The sequence below is a fragment of the Terrapene carolina genome, unplaced genomic scaffold (assembly GCF_002925995.2).
Source record: "Terrapene carolina triunguis isolate 2854851 unplaced genomic scaffold, T_m_triunguis-2.0 Scaffold35022, whole genome shotgun sequence".
Taxonomy (NCBI): Eukaryota; Metazoa; Chordata; order Testudines; family Emydidae; genus Terrapene; species Terrapene triunguis.
The window spans coordinates 1,619,826-1,639,260 of NW_020699373.1; the positions used below are offsets into that span (position 1 = coordinate 1,619,826).

General features: G+C 38.6%; 1 protein-coding gene across 1 annotated transcript in view; it reads right to left on the reverse strand.

Annotated features, from left to right (window-relative positions):
- Positions 1 to 19,435, reverse strand: part of LOC112116425 (lysine-specific demethylase 4C) — a 438,460-nt gene that overhangs the window by 112,134 nt on the left and 306,891 nt on the right. The window contains exons 18-19 of the mRNA XM_026646385.1: positions 16,574 to 16,787; positions 15,201 to 15,277 (exon numbers count right to left, since the gene is read on the reverse strand). Coding sequence (XP_026502170.1) covers positions 15,201 to 15,277; positions 16,574 to 16,787 — 291 coding nt within the window. The remainder of the gene's footprint in view (positions 1 to 15,200; positions 15,278 to 16,573; positions 16,788 to 19,435) is intronic.

A 19,435-nucleotide genomic window follows, 5' to 3' on the forward strand; every position in this document is an offset into this window, starting at 1 on the left:
GAGGGTAAAAATTCAGTTTTTTCCTTATAGAAATTTCTCTGTCAGGTTCTTAGTAAGAAACCACCCATATTGCTGTTTATTCCAAAGTTATCTACTATAGGGTTTCTTGCATCTTCTTTTGGAGCACTGTCACGGTCAGAGATAGAAGGTGGGACTCTCACCTCCACTCCAGCACCTTTACACCAGGTAAAAGGGTCAGACTGATGTAAAAGGTTGTAAAAACTGTAATTCCTGGTAGGGGAGGATTCCCCCAATGCATGACTGCAGAAGACTGCCTTATGGCTGTCTTCCAAGGACAAGCCCTGGTGTAGCGGGCATACTGGAGGGAGAAGGTCCCTACAGCACATAGCATTGCAGAGACTCTGGGCAGTGATGTGACCCGTGAGCAGCTGGGGAGAGGCTGTCATATCTTAAACAGCCCCCCATAGATGTCTAAATTTCATTGGTGGAGCATGGAGCAGCCCAGAAATGGAAGGGTGCAAAGGTGGCTTAAAGCCACCTCCGCTCCCCTGCCCCATGGACTATGCGTTCTATGCTATGTGTCTCAGAAGCACAGTACAGAATCTCACATGGACTATTGGAGTATATGCATCTGGTGTGATCTGATATGGCAAGTTCTATGCAACTACCTTAGCCATATTGTTGACAATGAAAATTTTGGAGTTTGGTTGTTTTTGGGGGGGGGGGTGGTGGAAGGGGGTGATTATTTTAACTAAAAGCGGGAAGAAATCCTTTAAGTGCTGAGAAGCACTAAGCTTGGACAATTACATCTGCTATGGACAGAAAAAGTATTAGTGAAATGATGTATGCACTACTAGCTCTTGCCCATGCCCTACAGAAGATATACATATCTCAGGATAGCACTGGTCTTTGCTGCAGGTGCATTGTATTAGAAGAACATGTCCAATCTGTTATCCACCATCACTCCCAAAATTCATCGCTTGCTTTACACAAGAAACTTTCTCCCATTTTGTACTTTGGCTGAATATTAATTTCTCCCCATGTCTATTATTTCACATTTATCTAAATTAAATCTCAGACCACTTTAAATTGCTCATCTGTTTAAAGATCTCCAGAACATTCTATACTTTAAAAAAAAATCTCTCCTTTAGTGAGCATGCAATCTTGCCTAGTTTCATATGATTTGAGAACATATTGAAGCTACAATTTACTTTATCTTCCAGATCCTTAACGAAGATAATAAATAGTATAATTGCCAGTACCAATCACCCTGTGGTACCTAGATTGTCAGGACTCTTCAATTTGATATTGTACAATTACTCTGGTTTACAATGGTATAGCAAGGTTTGTAACCACCCTATGGTATTCTTACACATGTACATCATCTTTTTCATTTCTTTGCTACTATTTTTACAAGGAACTGTACTGAAAGACTGACATATAAATAAACTGAATGAACACCTCTTCTCTTTGTCCATCCTACCTGTAATTATAGCCAAGATGGGGATCAGGTTTGTTCAAATGAATGTCATTTATTAATTCAAAATTAGTTATTAGTTATTATTAGGCCACATTAAATACCACAAAAATATCATGCGACTATTCATTGAAATTTAAAAATGAACGTCCTCTGGTTGGGTCTGAGTACCTTTTTTCACTTTCTTCCAACATTCAAGCTACTGTGTTTGTTTGACACCAATGCTTCCAGAAAATGGTTTTTGAACTCACGTGCGTACTCTCTTTAGAAGTAGTAGTATTTTATATGGGATAGGTGTCTGTTTGACACAACAAGGAAACAAGATTCCTCAAACCCATCCGCAGAGCCTTGACACAGATGTGTATAAACAAGCCAAACAAAGGTTTGACAGTACTCTTACTGACAACTAGGCTATGCCCTTTTCACATACAGCTTTCTCCTTAAATTGCTCTCTCTCCCTGAGACAGTGAAAGCCCCGGTGGCTTCTTCAAACTCAGATCATAAGAGCTGCCCTTAGTCAATCAGGGAACAGAAAACAAAATATTACATATGTGACCAATCAAATTTAACTAACCCAGGTGAATTTCAAGTATCAAATACTCAGAGTACACTATATAACCATCAATTAAGTTTAAAAAATGCTCTGAATGCATATGAACAACAAAGGAATCCAAGGAACTTGTGATTTGTCAAGGGCATTCTGCAAGCAGAAAAAGGAGCTAAATTCATCAAACATTATTTGCTGGGAATTAGTTGTCTGGCTATAATTATTACTCTTCATATGCTTGTCTTCTAAATGGTTACATTCTATAGAAACTTTTAGTAATATTAATTTGTCACAAAAATGTAAAAATGCAAGAGTGGCACATTAGATTTTGATTAGCTTCACATCAGCAGCTTCATAAAAAAGTTACATTTGGGACGGGAGATAACTATGTTTTTAATATGATATAGAACCCATATTTAAATTTTACAGCAAACCAGTCTAGGAAAAATGCATAGTTCTGCAGTGCTAAGCATACATTGTAAAGAAAAAATACATAAATACTATACCATGTGTTTGGTGACTGGTAAAAATGATACAGAACAATTAAATGATGTCAGCTTGACTTTGAATCACCATTTAATCCTCAGAGCATATCCTACTCTTACTATCATTTTTTTGTTTGTTTGTTAATAAGCTACTCGATTTTGAAAAACAAACAAAATGGACTCATGGACGCTTAGAAAATGAACTTTATTTAACAGAAGTACCAGAATGGATCATTTCGGGTAAATATGTATTTTGGCTGGTGGGTTAATGCATGGCAAGTATTGATAATATGTTTGCAGCATTTTAAGTAACTCACTATTTGCCCTGTTAATTATATATTTAATACTGTAATCTTAGGCCTCCTTTTTCTGCTACTCCTCATGGTCAACAGGCTTTCACCATGCCTCTACTGACTGCAACCAGTGACTGGAAAGCATTTCTTAAGATGTTGTCTCAGCCAACTGCTAAAGGAAGGGTACCGTTTTCTCCCCCACTGCCACTGAGAAGAGGTCAGTTGATTCCCCTTCATGAATATACTGAGTGACATTATCTCAAAATAATCTTGGACTCATATGGTCTCATTAAAAACAAGTTTATGAAGTTTAGAGAAAAATCATAAATTTAAATAAGCTTCTAATCTTGAACTCTGCCAAAGCTAAGCTGTTTAGTACAATTTGTGTAGTTGCAATGCAGAAACAAAACCTTACACTTTCCCCAGCTCGCCCTGTTCTCTTCTACAAAGCATCCCCTCTGAACCCCAAATAAGGGTCCCTGGCTCTCCCTCCCTCTTCTCTCAGTCTCACAGTCTGGTCACCCACAAGGTATTAACATAGATACCCCTTCTGAGGTGACAACGCTGTCTCTCGCGATACGTACATGATATACTTCCCAAATCCATTCAGATTTGTGTTCATTGCTTTGGATAAGCAGTTTGGTTTTCTACCCCTTTTTTTACAACATTCTTCTGGAAATGTTCTTTAAAGGGGCTTTCTCTTAGGGTGCATTTTCATTTCACTCCAAGGTGATGGATTGCAGCTGGAACACAGCCTTTTGGGATGCCAATTAACCTCCTTTCAAATATTTACTGTCTCTGACTTGTGGTATTACCTTAAAATCAACTCTTTAAAAAGACATAGCTTCAATTTTTTCAGAAAAACTTAAAATTTATACAATATATAAAATATGAATTTTCAGCAGATTAAAATTGATCTGTCACAGGCGTGCATTGTCAAGGCTGGTAGCACCACCTATTATTAAGGTTGCCCGATGGTTCCCATGATAAGATCCTCTTTTCACAGTTGCTTATAACTGCAAAAATTTTACTGCTTCAGCTAAAATTTTTCATGTTGGCTGTCTACCTCCAGCCTTTCTTCCTTTTTTTTTATAATTTCAGCCAAAGCGGTTCAGCCATTTCTGAGAAGGCAGCTGGGGGGGAAAAAATAGGGATCCTGTGTATAAAAATAGTGTGTGATTATGTAATTAAAGACTGTGTCATAATGTACATGGACAAGGGGGTAGAATTAAGGTTGCACAGGCAATCTTAATTCTAGCATTTCCTAATTTTTAAGTGCTTGGCATTGCAACCTTCAAAATGTTCTATTAGTGTAGTTTTTTGTGTGTAATATGATGTATATTTGATTTACCCAATAGAACAGACAATATTACTGAACATTTTTATGATGCTACAACTCTTTACAAAACAAAGTAAACTATACTTTTCAGGGATATGAAAGTACAGTCCAAAGGTCCCATACTGAGACCTTGGAAGGACAAATTTAAACTACTCATACACCTTACAGGGCTCAAAATTAAATGCATCAACTCAAGAAAGGGACCTGAAGACTTTTGCTCAATATGCAGCTGTTGTCAAAAATGCTAACAAGATGTTAGGATGCATAAGGAATGGGATGGGGAGTAATCAAGAGAATATTATGCTTTTACATAAACCAATAATGCAGCCTCCTCTGGAATACTGTGTGCAGTTGTGGCCAACCCATCTCAGAAAGGATATTGTAGAACTAGAGCACGTTCAGAGAAGGGTCACCACATTAAGGGCATGGACAAATTCTCATAGTAAAAGAGATTGAAAAGATTCGGATTGTTATCTTAAAGAGGAGACATGATAAAGGTATATAAAATAAGGAATGGTATAGAGTAGAGAAATGGGGTGGTTCTGGTCTCCCTGTCTCATAACACAAAAACAATGGGACATTCAATTAAATTAAAAGGTGTCAAATTCAAAACTGATAATGCTTTCCATACAAAATGTGATAAGACTGTGGAACTCATTGCCACAGGATGTTGTTGAGGCCAAGAAATTAGCAAGATTCTAAAAGGGATTGGACATTCACTTGGATAACAAAAATATCCAGAGTTCTTATAATTAGTAACAAACATTTTAGAAGTGATAGTAAGCCTCATACTTCAGTGTTTAATCCGACCTCTAAGTATTAGTGACCAGCATGGTATCTAATGTGCGGGGCAAGATTATCGCACATCTGCCTACTGCATGGTTCTTACACTTTCCTCTGAAGCACCTGGTACTGACCCCTGTCGGAGACAGAATAATGGATTAGATGGACCTTGGGTCCAATCCCTGGTTCCAATTCATTATGGTCGTTTCTATATTCCTAGGTTAAAATGACAGTATCCAGGTTGACAGTCTAAACCTTGATTTGCTATTTAAACAATTCTGTCAGGAAGGTCTCACAGTTTGGATCCTTTCCAACCATATTGCCTCTAAAGAGTGTATTAATAAACACTGCCTGACAGACTGTTATTCTAACAGTAAACACAAACCAAGGTACACACATTGCCAGTATCAATCCTTGTATGCGATTCTCACAGTAAGTTATTTGTCCTTTTATTAATTATTATTATTATTATTTATTTATTTTTCTGACAGCAGCATGGATCGGTTTGAAAAAGAAATACAGAGAAAGTATCAGGAAGGTTAAGCCTTTCCTACTGGAACCACACTTTTTATGCCCACCACTTCTGATAATTTCCCTTTAAAAATGGCCAAATTCTTTTAAAATTTGATTAACAAAAATACCTTTGTGTGCCAAGTTACAACATGAAACAAATTTTTATGACTGAGTTATCAAACCTTGAAAATAGGGGTTTATAACGGACGTGCTGACACAACCTCAATTACAGAAGTGCATCATTATAATAAGACTGTCCCAATTCATTATTTTTGTAGAATTAAATAATGTTCCAATGGCTCTTTTAGAAGAGATCACTTAAAGAAATACCAATACAAAATAGTCTCCAGTTGCTGTCTTAAATGTCCTTTTTTTAGCTGATTTGCCAAATATGTCTCAGGTAGTCACAATTTTAATACCTGGCCCAAACCAAAATAAAATAAAATGAAATAAAATGAGCTTTAAGAATTGCCCACCTCAATCCATGTATTAGGCTCTTCTAATAGGAAATATAAATGGAACATAAATCCATTCTCACTAAATCTGAATTTGGAAATCAAATACTATGTATTTAAAGCACATCTGCATACAAATAATTGAACAACTAAATGAAGAACTATTGCATGGTTACTATTAACACACCATGCAGCATCCTTGAAACACTGTCCAGGGCTCTTCAAATCTCTGATCTTTCAGTTGTCACTTCTGTGGCAAGTGACTTCAAATTCTGAAGCAGATTAAGGTCTGCAGTATTTCTGTGATGGTGCATTTGTACCTCCCTGTCTCTCTAAAACTACAGTCAGCAGCAGAATTTCAGAGAGCCAGATAACATTTGATTGTGTACATGTATGCAGTCTCCTCACTTTCAAAGTGTAGCAGGGACAAGTCTAACGTGACAAAATCCAATCAGACCAGTTTGCAGCTTCCACCTTCGGTATATTCCATGTAAAGACTGAGTGCCTGTGGCCACTTTAAGAATCATAGAAATCACAGAAATGTAGTAGTACTGCAAAAACCTGCTGTAACTCTATAACAGAATATAGTGCTTTTAAATTAGCTAAAATTATCTTGAGCACTTCCTTCTCCCACACAGAGAATGATAGACAGGGAATCTTGACCCAATTGAAATCATTAGCAAAACTCGAATAGGGCCAGGATTTCACCCTCTGTATTTAATGTTTCTTGAAGGAGTCTTAAAAACTGACTTTATTACCCTTGGGAAAGACTACCTACAAATTAGTGTGAAAACAATGGCTTGAGCTCAGGAAACATACCTGTGCATTCACAAATACACATGTACCTATATGACTGAACACATACATACATATTTTGCAGGTGTAACTTCAGCACCTTTGAAAGTGTGGCCCTGCTAAGTAAACTGAAAAGTTAGATATTACTTCTCATTCACCTAGCCATGAGGGGTAATATATAATACATACTCAGCATTTAGAGATGCTTTATTTTGTTACTTTATTCTTTGGTCTCAGCATGATTAAAGCAGCTAAGGTGTAAAACGTGTGTCCATGTGAAGTTGACTTAAAGTGTTTCTTTCATTTTCATTGATTGGATTTATTTTCATCATTTAGAGTAAGTATCTATGAGCACATTTCTTTCCTTTCTCCTCCCCATTTTCTCCTTCCCCAATTTTTTTTTTTTTAAAGTAAAGGTATGTATGTTTGTGCAGAGTGCCTAGGGTTGATGGCATTCCTGCACAGGGTACGGTATGCTGCGTTCCCTGAAATGTCGGTCATTATTCTTCCTGACTTTACTAGTGTTCTCTGGCTGAGGTATTTAAGATTAATGAGGCATTTGTTCTCAATCAAGAAGCTAGGTATGATACAGTTTCACTTTCAAGAACTACACAGATGAATCATTTAATCGTTTGGTCTTTTTATTTTTTGAGATGATTTGTGGCTAATTTTTTGTGAGCAGTACTCTAACACAGATGGATTCAATGTCACTCTTCCTCGGTCTCAAAAATAATTATCAGTCAAACAATAACAATTGCACAGTAAAATATAAATGTGCATTATCTTACGTGTGGGTGCATGCAAACGCTGAATGATGCAAGAGTTGACATGTTGTGAGCTGTGCTAGAGGGGGTTAGTTACTGGTAATAAAACTAAATAGCCATCCTATAATTTACTACATACTACAAAATGTTTTTGCATATAATATTTTCATGATTTCATTTAAATTAGAATTTTCTGGAGAGAAAAATTAAACATAAAGCAGTGGAACTCAAAGTACTAATATGTACCATAATGAGTCTGCTTATCGGCATGCTGCTCTTCAATGGACCTCAAGAGGTGCAGAAAGGTACGGGAGTAGGGTGGCAATCATTCCATAATTATGTATTATTCACACAAAATATGGCTGCTGCTGCAATGTAGGAGTTTCACCATATTATACAAAACCTTCCTTATTATGCAGCAGAGTAATAAATATTTGCAGTTATCTGATTTATGCATTTCATTATAAAGACTAAGGATACTAGTTTATATTACATTATATTTTTCATTATACAATTTACTATTGTGCACTATGGTTACTACTTTGTTTATATATAAGAATGTCTCTGTTGCATGACTCTTACAGAGAACACATGGGGCCCAATCCAGTGGCAAAAGTACCACTGTTTTCAGGAGAAGCAGGCTTGGGGCCAATACTATACAATGAATATACTTCAATATTTAATGCATATTTAAATTGCAATATATACATTTCAATAAGTAAAAATATATTTTCATATTATTTAAAAGTTTTAGCAAACTAACCATAGCGAAAGCAGGGATAAGCCTAAATACTGGCATGGCTAATTAGATGACAACAATAGTCAGAAGTCTATTATCATAAGCATACAGGAGCAGGTCTCCTACTAATGTAAATTACCCTCCCTGGAGCTGTGACAATTAACCCAGCTGAGGATCTGCTCCATAAACTAAAAGTTATGCAAACCTATATAAATATAGGAGCATAAATTTTCATAAGTGACTAGTGATTTTCAGTGCTCATCTTGAAGTACCTTAAAGGGCTGATTTTCAGAAAGTCCTGAGCTTTAAAATGGTGCTTTTAACGTGTTTCAAAATGGGGTCCAAAAAACAGAGGCATTCTAAATCACTAGTCACTTCTTTAAAATATTGGGTCCTACAGATACATAATGAAACAGCTTAATATGGTGTGTTCCTGTAAACTCCTAAAAACAGTAATATTCCACCTGATCGACAGGACAGGAATGCCTTGTTTATAGGAACTCAGTATGAGCAATGGCAGTCACCCTGTAGGACATGCACAATTTAAATGTCTAAGATGTTAGCGCTAATTCAGACATTTCTTTGGACTCTTGATTGCCTATGTAGGGAGCTCTCGCATCTGTAAAATTTCTCAGTAAATACTAGATTCATTAGGTGTATTTGGCTTATTTCAGTGTTCCAGTAAGACAATCCCTTTAAGACTACTTCAGCTTCAATCACCTAGATCAAAGGCAGATTTCATCTTTGAAGCTACCCAAGAACAGTATCATGAAGTATACAAATAGCATAACCTATCCTAAATTACTACAGAAGAAGCAGCTGCTAACCAAAGAAAATAAAGTGCATCTGAATATTTCAGAGGACACAGTTCGCCCAGCTAATAAATACAGGAAGGAATTTCCAACCAAACGAAACAGCCTGGACTCTGTAACTTTTAGTACACCAAGAATCTGTTATACTTTCAAATGTCTGTCATATTCCTCGCAGGGACTCAAATGAAAAACAGCTTTCTGGACTTTCATTTCTATAGTGCCTTTCATCCCAAAGTTTACAAACTTAAACAGATATACAAAATTAAATTACACACAGAGACCAAGTCTCCTATTAATTGAATATAAAATGTTGGAGAGAAAACAGCAACTATTTAACAGGACAACACCAGTAAACAATAGCTTTGGAAAGAAAGTGAAAAATGCCTTTTCCACTCTAAGCTAACAGTCACCAAGTTGGAACTTGGCCAGGACACTGGGGTTAACATCCCTGCCATTGCTTCCACTCCTTCCAACCATCCCACCTGACCACCCTTTTTGTATCCTCCCATGCTGTCCCCTTATGGATGGAACACCCTGTTGTCTTGTTGTTTATCATGTAGTCTCCCTCTGCATTCAAATCCCTTCTCAGAATATAATTCTTCCATCAGGCGTTCAGTGCTAACTCCCCTCAGATAATGGGGGGAAAGGAAAGAAGAAAACAATTCAGACTGCATGAAAATTTCACCTGTATTCTATGCATTTTAATTGTGTGTAATTATATGTTCAGACTGTACTGAATGCACTGTTTAGACAGTCCGTTCATTGAGGCACAGACCACATCTTTTACCATGTTTTAGGCAGTGCTTAGTACAATGTTGGTGACTTAGAAATGATAGGAATGCTATAGGATCTTTAAAGGCCACCATATGCCACAGTTGAAGCATCTAAACAATGCTTAGCCTAATGAAGAACTGTATATTTACATGAATAACCTATATTCATGGTTTATTATAGAAAACTGGATCCAGAATAGCATAAACTGGAAAGTAAAACATGACAGACATTCTATAGTACCAAGACCCTAAAACGTTAAGCAAATAATAAATTTCTTTATTAATGCCGCCATCTCCTGAAGCACTAAATGTAACTGATATATATATATTTTAAAACGCAGATAAAAATCAAAAGCAGGTTCACAAAAGCAATATAAATGTGGAACCCAAAGACAGAACAAAGCTTTCAGGAAGAGGTTGTGGGGAATAATGTGAGTTGCACATTTTTAAAGGGTAAAGCAATAACCCCGGCAATAGCATTTTAATTAACTGCAGTCTTTTTAAGAGGCACATCAGTTAAAAGGGAACCACAGTAAATGTAACTAGCAAACTATGAGATTTTATGTTAGTGTCAATCTCTAGCATCATTTCAGAGACATTAAAAAGACAGTTTTGTAAACATGACCCTAAAATGACAAATAGGATTCAAAAATAATATCAAAACTTTGAACCATGTAGATGGCTGCAATGTGGTTCCATATTAATAAAATTTCAATACGGTAATTTATTAAAGTTGTGTTTGACATTGATAAGTATTAATTTTTTTCCCCTCCAAGTAAAATTACAGACGTTTCCCCTTACTGAATTAAGAATGCCATTCAATCACGCAACCAAGCCAATGGGAGTTTTGCCACTTAGGTTTGCCAACCCTCCAGGACTGTCCTAGAGTCCTGAGGAATGAAATATTAATCTTTAATTGAAGATTTTGCCATGTGATGCAACTTCCAGGAATACATCCAACCAAAATTGACAATCCTATTTGCCACTGAGTTCAGCAGGGCCAGGATTTCACCTCAATATCTATCCTCTCTCAAGTCCCATAGCTCACACTAATAAAATAATTTGTTTGTATTGGCATAACTAAGCTAAATGTGGTAATAAAGGATACTGAATGCTAGATTAAAGAGGAAACACTTAAAGTAAATTTAGCGCTAACAAAAGATGCCAGATTTATAGCCCTGAAAATTTTCCAGGTAAACATAGAACAGCTAAAATAAATAGGAAGCACTAATATATATTTCCAAAAGTTATCCTATCAGTGTGCTTCTAGAGCACCAAGGGACCACTTCTAAAAATGAGAAGGCAGTTAATAAGTCCATTCAATCTTTGATATCCCCAGTGATGCTCCCAACCAAAACGTCAACTTGTGCCACTCAGACAGCGATTTCTGTTATGTAGACAAATCTGGAAAAAGAATTGCACTGAGGCCAACTCCTCATTTCACACAGGTCACCAAACTGTATTTAGATTAATATGAAGTTGTCACCACTAATAATCTTGCAACACTTTTATCGACACACACCTAAAACTACAAAAGTTCACTTAAATATATTATACACAGGGCTTCAAATGAAAAATAAAAGACTGGTGAACTAGATGGACCCTGGTTTACCACCCAGTCCTTTCCAATCTCCTAGAAACATCACTATTCTCATGTACTCCTGAAAACACAGAAACAGAAATCCTGAAGTCCTTTGTGCCTCCTCGTCTCCAGTTCCAATACCCTCTTTTCCTCAGCCTCCAGACACCTCTCCAACCCTACCCCTCTTCTCCACCTCCTCAACTTCCTACTAAGCCCTAAGATTCCTCCTCAACCTGCCGCTCATATGAAATAAATGACAATACCACATATTATCTAACTATTTATGTTCTTATATTGCACCTATCACCCTGTTATGTGACACTCCCGTGCTTTTAAATAGGAACATTTCTTAAATAATCTCCAACTCTGGAGCTGTTTCAGGACCTTCACTTCTTGCCTTCCTTCAACATGAAACTAACAAAATATGGGATTTCATATTCTTTTATACTTTTTACTCACTGTGTTTTGATAATTAAACATGCTTATTACATACAAAAAATGTAAACTCTCTGCTTTTTCCCTTAAGTCACGCTGCTGTATATATTATCTGGGGGTAGCCGTGTTGTTTTTGCTGTACATAGCAGTCAGAGGTATAGGTTGTTTTTAAATTAATGGAGATATCCTATCTCCTAGAACTGGAAGGGACCTTGAAAGGTCATCGAGTCCACCCCCCCTGCCTTCACTAGCAGGACTAAGTACTGATTTGCCCCAGATCCCTAAGTGGCCCCCTCAAGGATTGAACTCACAACCCTGGGTTTAGCAGGCCAATGCTCAAACCACTGAGCTATCCCTCCCCCCTAATACCAGACTTCAAGCAAATGTTCTGAAGGTTCTCAGTATTTTGAACATAATGTGGCTTTCCATTCCTATTGCAGTCACTCAGGGAATGTTCATGAATGTTCGCCCTACAACCCCAACACTTAGAAATGCCATAGCTGTCCCTTTGCTGAAAGGAAATTGACAAACTTTTTGTCAGAGAAGCCGGGCTGTCTAACCCTGTTCACTTAACAGATAATTAGATTCTCAGTTAAAGGCACCCTGTCACTTGCAAGGATTGACTTTTGCCTTTCCCCCCACCCACCCACGACTCTGGAAAAACTATTACAAAAGCAGTTTCCAAAGTCCTGAAATTCCTGATTGTTTGATAAAGAGCATTTAACAAGTGTTTCCATTGACCAGCCAAAGAGAAACATGAAAACATTTTACAGAAATAGAAATTGATTCAGTACACACATTTTAATAACTATGCACTGAGCAAACACTGGACTACATCCTTATAAATCAGAAAGTATTTCTGTCAGTTTTAAAACATTATTTCCCTTCTTGTTCCACTCAGCTTAGTCAATACGTACACCATACCTACTACTCAGGAGGTTCAGGCGGTGATGCTCTTAACAGTTTCCCCAGTAGACAGCTCCTTCGGACCAGGATCTCTGTGCACTGCCTGAATGCCACCCCGCCTGAGCCAGGATCCTCCCTTTTGTGGACCTCCAGCACTGACAGGCCTTATGGGAGTAGGGGATTGGAGCTGACTGAGTTGAGAGGAGCTCTTTAACCCCTTCTTGACTGGGGTAGGGAGTTGCCCCACCTCAGTGAGCAATGTCACATTTTCCAGTAGGGTGGACACTTGTGTCTTCTTCAAAGTATCTGGAAATTTCACCCCGATTCTTATTACTCACATTTCTAAGGCACATGACTACGTTTTCTTAACAGAAGTCAGATGAGAGATGACTAGCTGCCTTAGGGAATCCAATATGCATTACCAGGAGAAAGCCTGAACTTAGAGATGTATCTCGCATCGCACCCTAAAATAGGATTTGTGTTCTGACAGAACTGCACCAGGAGTTAATTTCGCAGTGTGGGGCTTGCTACTGAAAATGCCTTAACTCTAGCCCTACATTGAGTTAATACACGAGCACATACAACTGCAGTGTCCCAACTAACCCCAACCAGCATGGCAGGATGTACTGGGGGGGGGAAAAGAGTCTCTAAGAGAAATGATCCAGGGATAATATCTCCACTAGGTGTCAAGACAAGGAGTTATTTGAACAATGACACAGTAATGCATTTCTTGTTGAGGCATTGCCATAATAATACTACTACTTTGCTCTTCACCAGTAGATCTCAAAGCACTTTACAAATAGAAAAACTGAGGCACAGAGAAGGGCCGTGACCTGCCCAAGGTCACCCAGCAGGCCAGAGCTGGGAATAGAACCCTAGTATCTTGCGTCCCTGTCCAGTGCTCCCTTTTCCAAACCACACTGCCTCCAGGCCTCAAGCATGCTCTTAATGTCCCTTTTTTAGATGGATCCCTATTTAAACCTGGGGAATTCATGGTCAGTTGGTAACATCTACACTGTGGACACTCACTGAATATGCAAAAATAAAATCTGCATTAGTGCTTTTTGTGTGTATGTAGTGACCTACTTGGAATGTTTGTTTGTTTGTGCAATAGGTACATGTGCAAATTTCCCAGGCTCAGTTTAGACAGCCAATCTGCAAAGTTTGGCCTTTCATTTTCTACTGCCTAAAGTGGCCAATATTTCTTTATCAAGGATAGTGCGTGCTTAATAGATAGCTTTACAACTCAGTTATCCCATCCATTAGATTCATATAAATCACATTTAGTAAGTAATGATGAAATGATTATACCACATTAAATCAGGAGGGTGGTGTTCATTAATCAATTTTGTCACCTATAGCTTTGCATTTCTTAACTGGATGATGAAATGAAATGCTTTCCCAGAGAACACAACTGCCATAAAATGTAACAGAAGTTTGTTGGGGGAAGGCAGATTGGCTAAATTCTAGACATAAGATGGCTAAATGAAAAAATAAATGGCCATTCCCTAGTAGTAGAGTGGTTGTTGCTAAAAAGTCAGCATTTACCCAAAGTTGCCATTAAGGGCATCAGAAATCCTGCAACTATAGCATATTCTGAGTGCAGAGTTTTGACAGCATGGCATAGTAATTGCTAACTTTTTAATAGTGAACACTACATTTCTTCCATCAGTTACTATGAAAAATAGGAGCAGACATTGAGAAATATCCTATGAGCCTATACTGGAGACATGGGTTATAAAACCTCCTTTTGAATCCCATTGTTTGAGTTAATGCAAATTATTCAGGTCAGAGATCTGCTTGATCCCTGGGGGAAAATGTTAACATTCTGTACAAGTTTTAATTATTTTAAATAACCTATCTTCTTAACCAAATTTATTATTGTTTACACTTTATCGAAAAGTATTACTGAAAAAAAAAAGATTATGGAAACATGCAATTTTCCTGAAAGGACAGGATCCATCTATTTCCAATAACATTTTGTCCCCGTGTTATTTTCTTTTTTGATCATACAATATGCATATATGGTTTGACATGTGAAATATTTTATGACTGTCTGCTGGTGTAAACCCATAAATGCTCTAAAAGAACAATTTCATACTTGCTGATAATTTATTATTCAGCTTTCCCTTCCTCTGCTCTCCCCAGATTCCCATGCATACATTCTCTAGGACTAAACTATTTAGAGTATATTTCATTTCTTCTTTTCCCTCTGATGTATAGTCAAAGTTTGGGTTGCTTTCTTGGACAATATTCTACAAACAACATAATCTACTTGCTAGCAATTTTCTTGACAATGTAAAATTCTTTCAAGGCTCTCTCTCTCTCAAAACAGTGAAATTTACTCTCTCTCTCAAAACAGTGAAATTTTACATTTAAATCTAATAATATTGGTAAAAGAAAAAAAACACGTCACCAGCAATAAATGGTGTATTTAGAAGAACTCAGCCCTATATACTGTGTTCCAGATACAACACCTTGTGTACTTTTTTTTTGTTGGTCTGCAGGGAATAGGATAACTAAATAAACTATGCAACTTACAGCTGTCCAGGCTCCTTTTTTGCACCGAGAACACAGCCATCCATCATGGATTTCATGAGAAGGAACACCATAACAACCTAGAATAAGAGAGCTGGGTTGATTAATATATTCTGCCCTTCTGGGTGTCTATAGCTCCACACAATTCAGCTGTATACAAACACTAAAGTAACATATGCCTTGTGATCAAAATGACTAACTAATGAGCCCCTTCCCAGGTTAAGTCTAATGCTACTGCATAATCAACTTATAGGGGACACAGGTAGCAATTCATCTAGTTCTCAACTCTGAGAACCTTCCATTTTATTAGTTTTTTCTAGTCCATATGATATTTTTCCATATGATAAAAATTAAGAATCCGATAAATGAAGTAACACTAAATCTTTCCAACTATATGGCACTTACATATGAGGATCATAGTGTGCTATACGAACGTTAACTAATTAAGTCCCAGCACCTCTCTGAGGTACTGTAGGAAGTCACTCCACCTGACACTTCTGAAAAGGGGAAAAATATATTGGGGTGAAATTATGGCCCCACTGAAGTTAATAGCAAAACTTTCATTGACTTCAGTGGGGCCAGGGCTTCACTCTAATTATTTAACAGGGCAACACAACACTACACAACAGTTTAGACTAGGAAGAGAACATGTTATTCTAACAAAAGTTCAGGGTGAATTTTACAGAAAGGAACAGATACAGGAATTGCAGGTAGGCACACATTAGTAATTGGAGAAAGACTGGGCACTGGGGCTGATACCCCCGACCAGGACACTGGGGCTAATGCCCGTATAGTTAATTAAAGTGCTGTGGGACAATTATTGATCACAAGTGGTCAAGGACCTTGGTTTCACTTCTCAACTGAAAGATGGCACCTCTAGCATCACAGCTTCCCCTATTTTTATGCTGGGCCATTGGTTCAATACTGACTTAGAAGGAAGGCACCATCTATTTAATAATGAAAGTATTCCTTGGAGGTCTCCCATCTAAGTACTGACCTGGCCCTGACTTTTGAAATCTAGTGGGATCACAGCAGAAGGTGATATGGTTGCACAGGTATTTTATTATGCTAAGTTTGATTGATTCCAGCAGATGAGACTGAAAATTGTATATATAAATTTTTGGTCTGTTCCATAATGATGTTAACAAATATTTACAGGGTTCCAATTATTTGCTGTTTTCACAGACGAAGTTAACAATTCCCGGAATATTTGATGTTCTGATATAAAGTTTTACCCTAACAATTCTGAAGACTACATATAAAACTGTTCTGAATAGACTCAGTATATGTCGCTTGCTACTCAAAAACCATAATAAAGCAAATAAGGCAAAATTGTAAATCACAACTTCTTTAAATTGAGTGATTAGTTTATTTACTTGCATGAACCTGTACACAACACTTTGCACAGGATATTAGAAGACTTGTTCCATCCTCTTCAATAAAGGCATTTGATGGATAGTTTTCAGTGTTTTCTTCGCTATAAATAAAACACATCTCTGGAATAAGTGGTTTAGTCTTTTCACCAGCCGTAAATGTTTCATCTGATTTTGTTTCCCAGCAAGCATAATTTTCTTCATTATGGTTGTCTGGCTGGAAATACACAATATTTATATTTAACTAAAAGACACAAAAAGGCTTATTTATTTGTTATTTTGACTTGGATGTACACACTTTTCCCCTTCAGTTCTTACACTAGTGGTTTAATAGTTTCAAAAGAAAATTAGCTGCTTCCAAAGCATCCGTCACCACCATTTTCTTTAGTTACTTGATTATTTTGGTAGGTCTTAGATTAAAAATAGCACTCCAGCAGTCTAAAAGTTAGTGCTGCTACAACTGTGCTCACTTTATTGTACCATTGCTATGACTACAATTTTGAGTCCCCTGGGCCCGATCCAGCTCATATTCAACTATGACGCTACTGCACCTCAAACTCCAGGAGTAGGTTAGTGTGCCCTGTTAATATGACTGTAGCGGGTTCTTTTCCTGTCAACCAAGTAGGATAATTCAACAAAGCAGCCTCTTTCTGCAAAGCCCGATATAAAGTAGCAATGTATGTCTGAGTATTCCTTCCTTTGCCACATACAACCCGCAGCTGGGAAAGAAGGGAGTCTTACCATTAACTGTCCCCGGGCAGGAGCTCCCTCACTGGCAGCAGGAAGATACAGTGGGGAGTCACCTGGCCAGCAGCATGGGGAAACCAAAATTACCACCCCACTGCTACAGCTACTCCCTGACTCCCATGTGGTACAGGGACTATTTTACCCCTCTTTTGACCAGTGCTCCCACAAAGGAATTACTCCAGTTCAAGGGCTTCCAGAACTTCTATAGCCTGTGCAGTGTCGGTGGGAGTGATGGCTCAGGTCTAGTATATATAGTTCTGGGGAGCATCTGAGGTGCTGAGCTCTCGTCTCATGAGAAGCTCTACAGTTCCCAGACACTGAACTGTAGGGTTTCTGGGCTAGGAAAGGCTTGCCATACCTAAGTCAACAGACCTTTCCCCTCTGCACCAGTGGTCCTCAAACTGTGGAGTGCGCCGCCTTAGAGGTGGCACAGAGGAACGTTTGCGGGGGAGGAAGGGGGCATGCACTGGGGCCAGCCCCATGAGCGGAGGGAGGGAGTGCCACACTTTCCCAGCCCTGCTCTTCCCCCAGACCAGCTCAGACCCCAGCCTCGCTCCTCCCTCAGCCCCATTCAGCTCCTAATCCTGCTCCACCCCCAGCCCGGCTCTGCCCTCACTCCCTGTGTACCCTCAGACCAGCTCCGCCCCCAGCTTCACTCTAACCCCTGCTCCATCCCTAGCTTGGCTCTGCCCTTATCTCCTCTCTGCCCCCAGACCAACTCCGCCCCTAGCTCCAGCTCCTGTCCCATCCCCAGCTCCGCCTTCAGCCCAAGTTCCACTGCTGAGAATGCCTTGGCTATGCAGTAGTGGTGGGGGGCACGGACAGCCTTTGTTACTGGTAAGGGGTGGGTGTGACTGAAAAAGTTTGAGCACCACTGCTCTCTATACTATAGGTCAATCTGCTGTCCAGCCAACATCTGCAGCTTTCTAGAGCTTGTCAAACTACTAAACTACTGCTATTTTCTACTGTGCTTACTTCTTTCAAAATGAAATTATTTCACAAAAATGCTAAGAATGGCCTGACTAATGAAAGTTTTTATATTTGCTATGCTACACAGCTGTAAACATCATTATTTTTTGCTGGCAGCTCTGCTAGAAGTGGGAATGGCTGAGATGATAGCAAACACTATTTTTCTTGTTATTGTGCTCAGATTAGCATGATTTGTACTTGGTACTGTATGTCTCACTTTTACATTGGATCCATTCATTTACGAAAACGCAATAGTTAAAAACAAACACAGGAGTCAATAAAATCCTTTGCTTCTGCCCGATGCCTCATTCTTTAAAGACAATTTCACTTCATTTGGAAAGGGTACCAAAGCAGTGATCTCCAAGCCAGGACTAAAACCGTGTATGAATTATTGTCTTAAATATGAAGAGACATACTGCACTTATGTGTGTCCCATCCCAAGCACGTTATTTTAAAAATATTTTGATGGGCAAGATTCAGCTTTAATATTGTATCAAGTTGCAAGCATTGGGTGTGACAGAGCAAATGTGCACTCTGTGTGGAGGTGGCGGGGCGGTGTTAGCGGCCTGTGATAGACAGGAGGGTGTGCTGTAGAGTAAGTCCTCCAGGAAGTGTAGGGAGGTTGTACTTCCTGCACACTGTAGAAGCAGAAGCTGTGGGCTGCAGCTCCAGAATAATGGGAAGTTTGTTACCTCATTGCTGTGCATACTCCTGTTCATAATAAAGGGTTTATTGTGACACCGATTTCCTTGGCAGTGAGATAATCCATGGTACCAGGAGTGGACGGCACAGCATAACTCAATGAGACCCAGTGGCTGCTATATAGTCTGTGCAACTGCACACAACTCCCCCACACCAGCACTGAGAATCAAGGGAAATGCTGAATATGCCTGGAAAACATTCAAGCAGCAAGTTGAGCTGCATATGAAAGCCACTGGGACAAATAAACTGGAGGATGAGCAAAAGATTAACAGTGCCAGGCACAGGAGCCCTAGATGTATACAGTGCATTCCATACGGATGGTGTGGGGAAAGAGAAGAAATGTTCAGAAATAACTAAATTGTTTGAAGATCATTGTGGCTCTAAAAATGTTACTTATGAGAGAGATGTATTTAGGATGAGAACACAATAGAGGAGTTTGTCACAGAC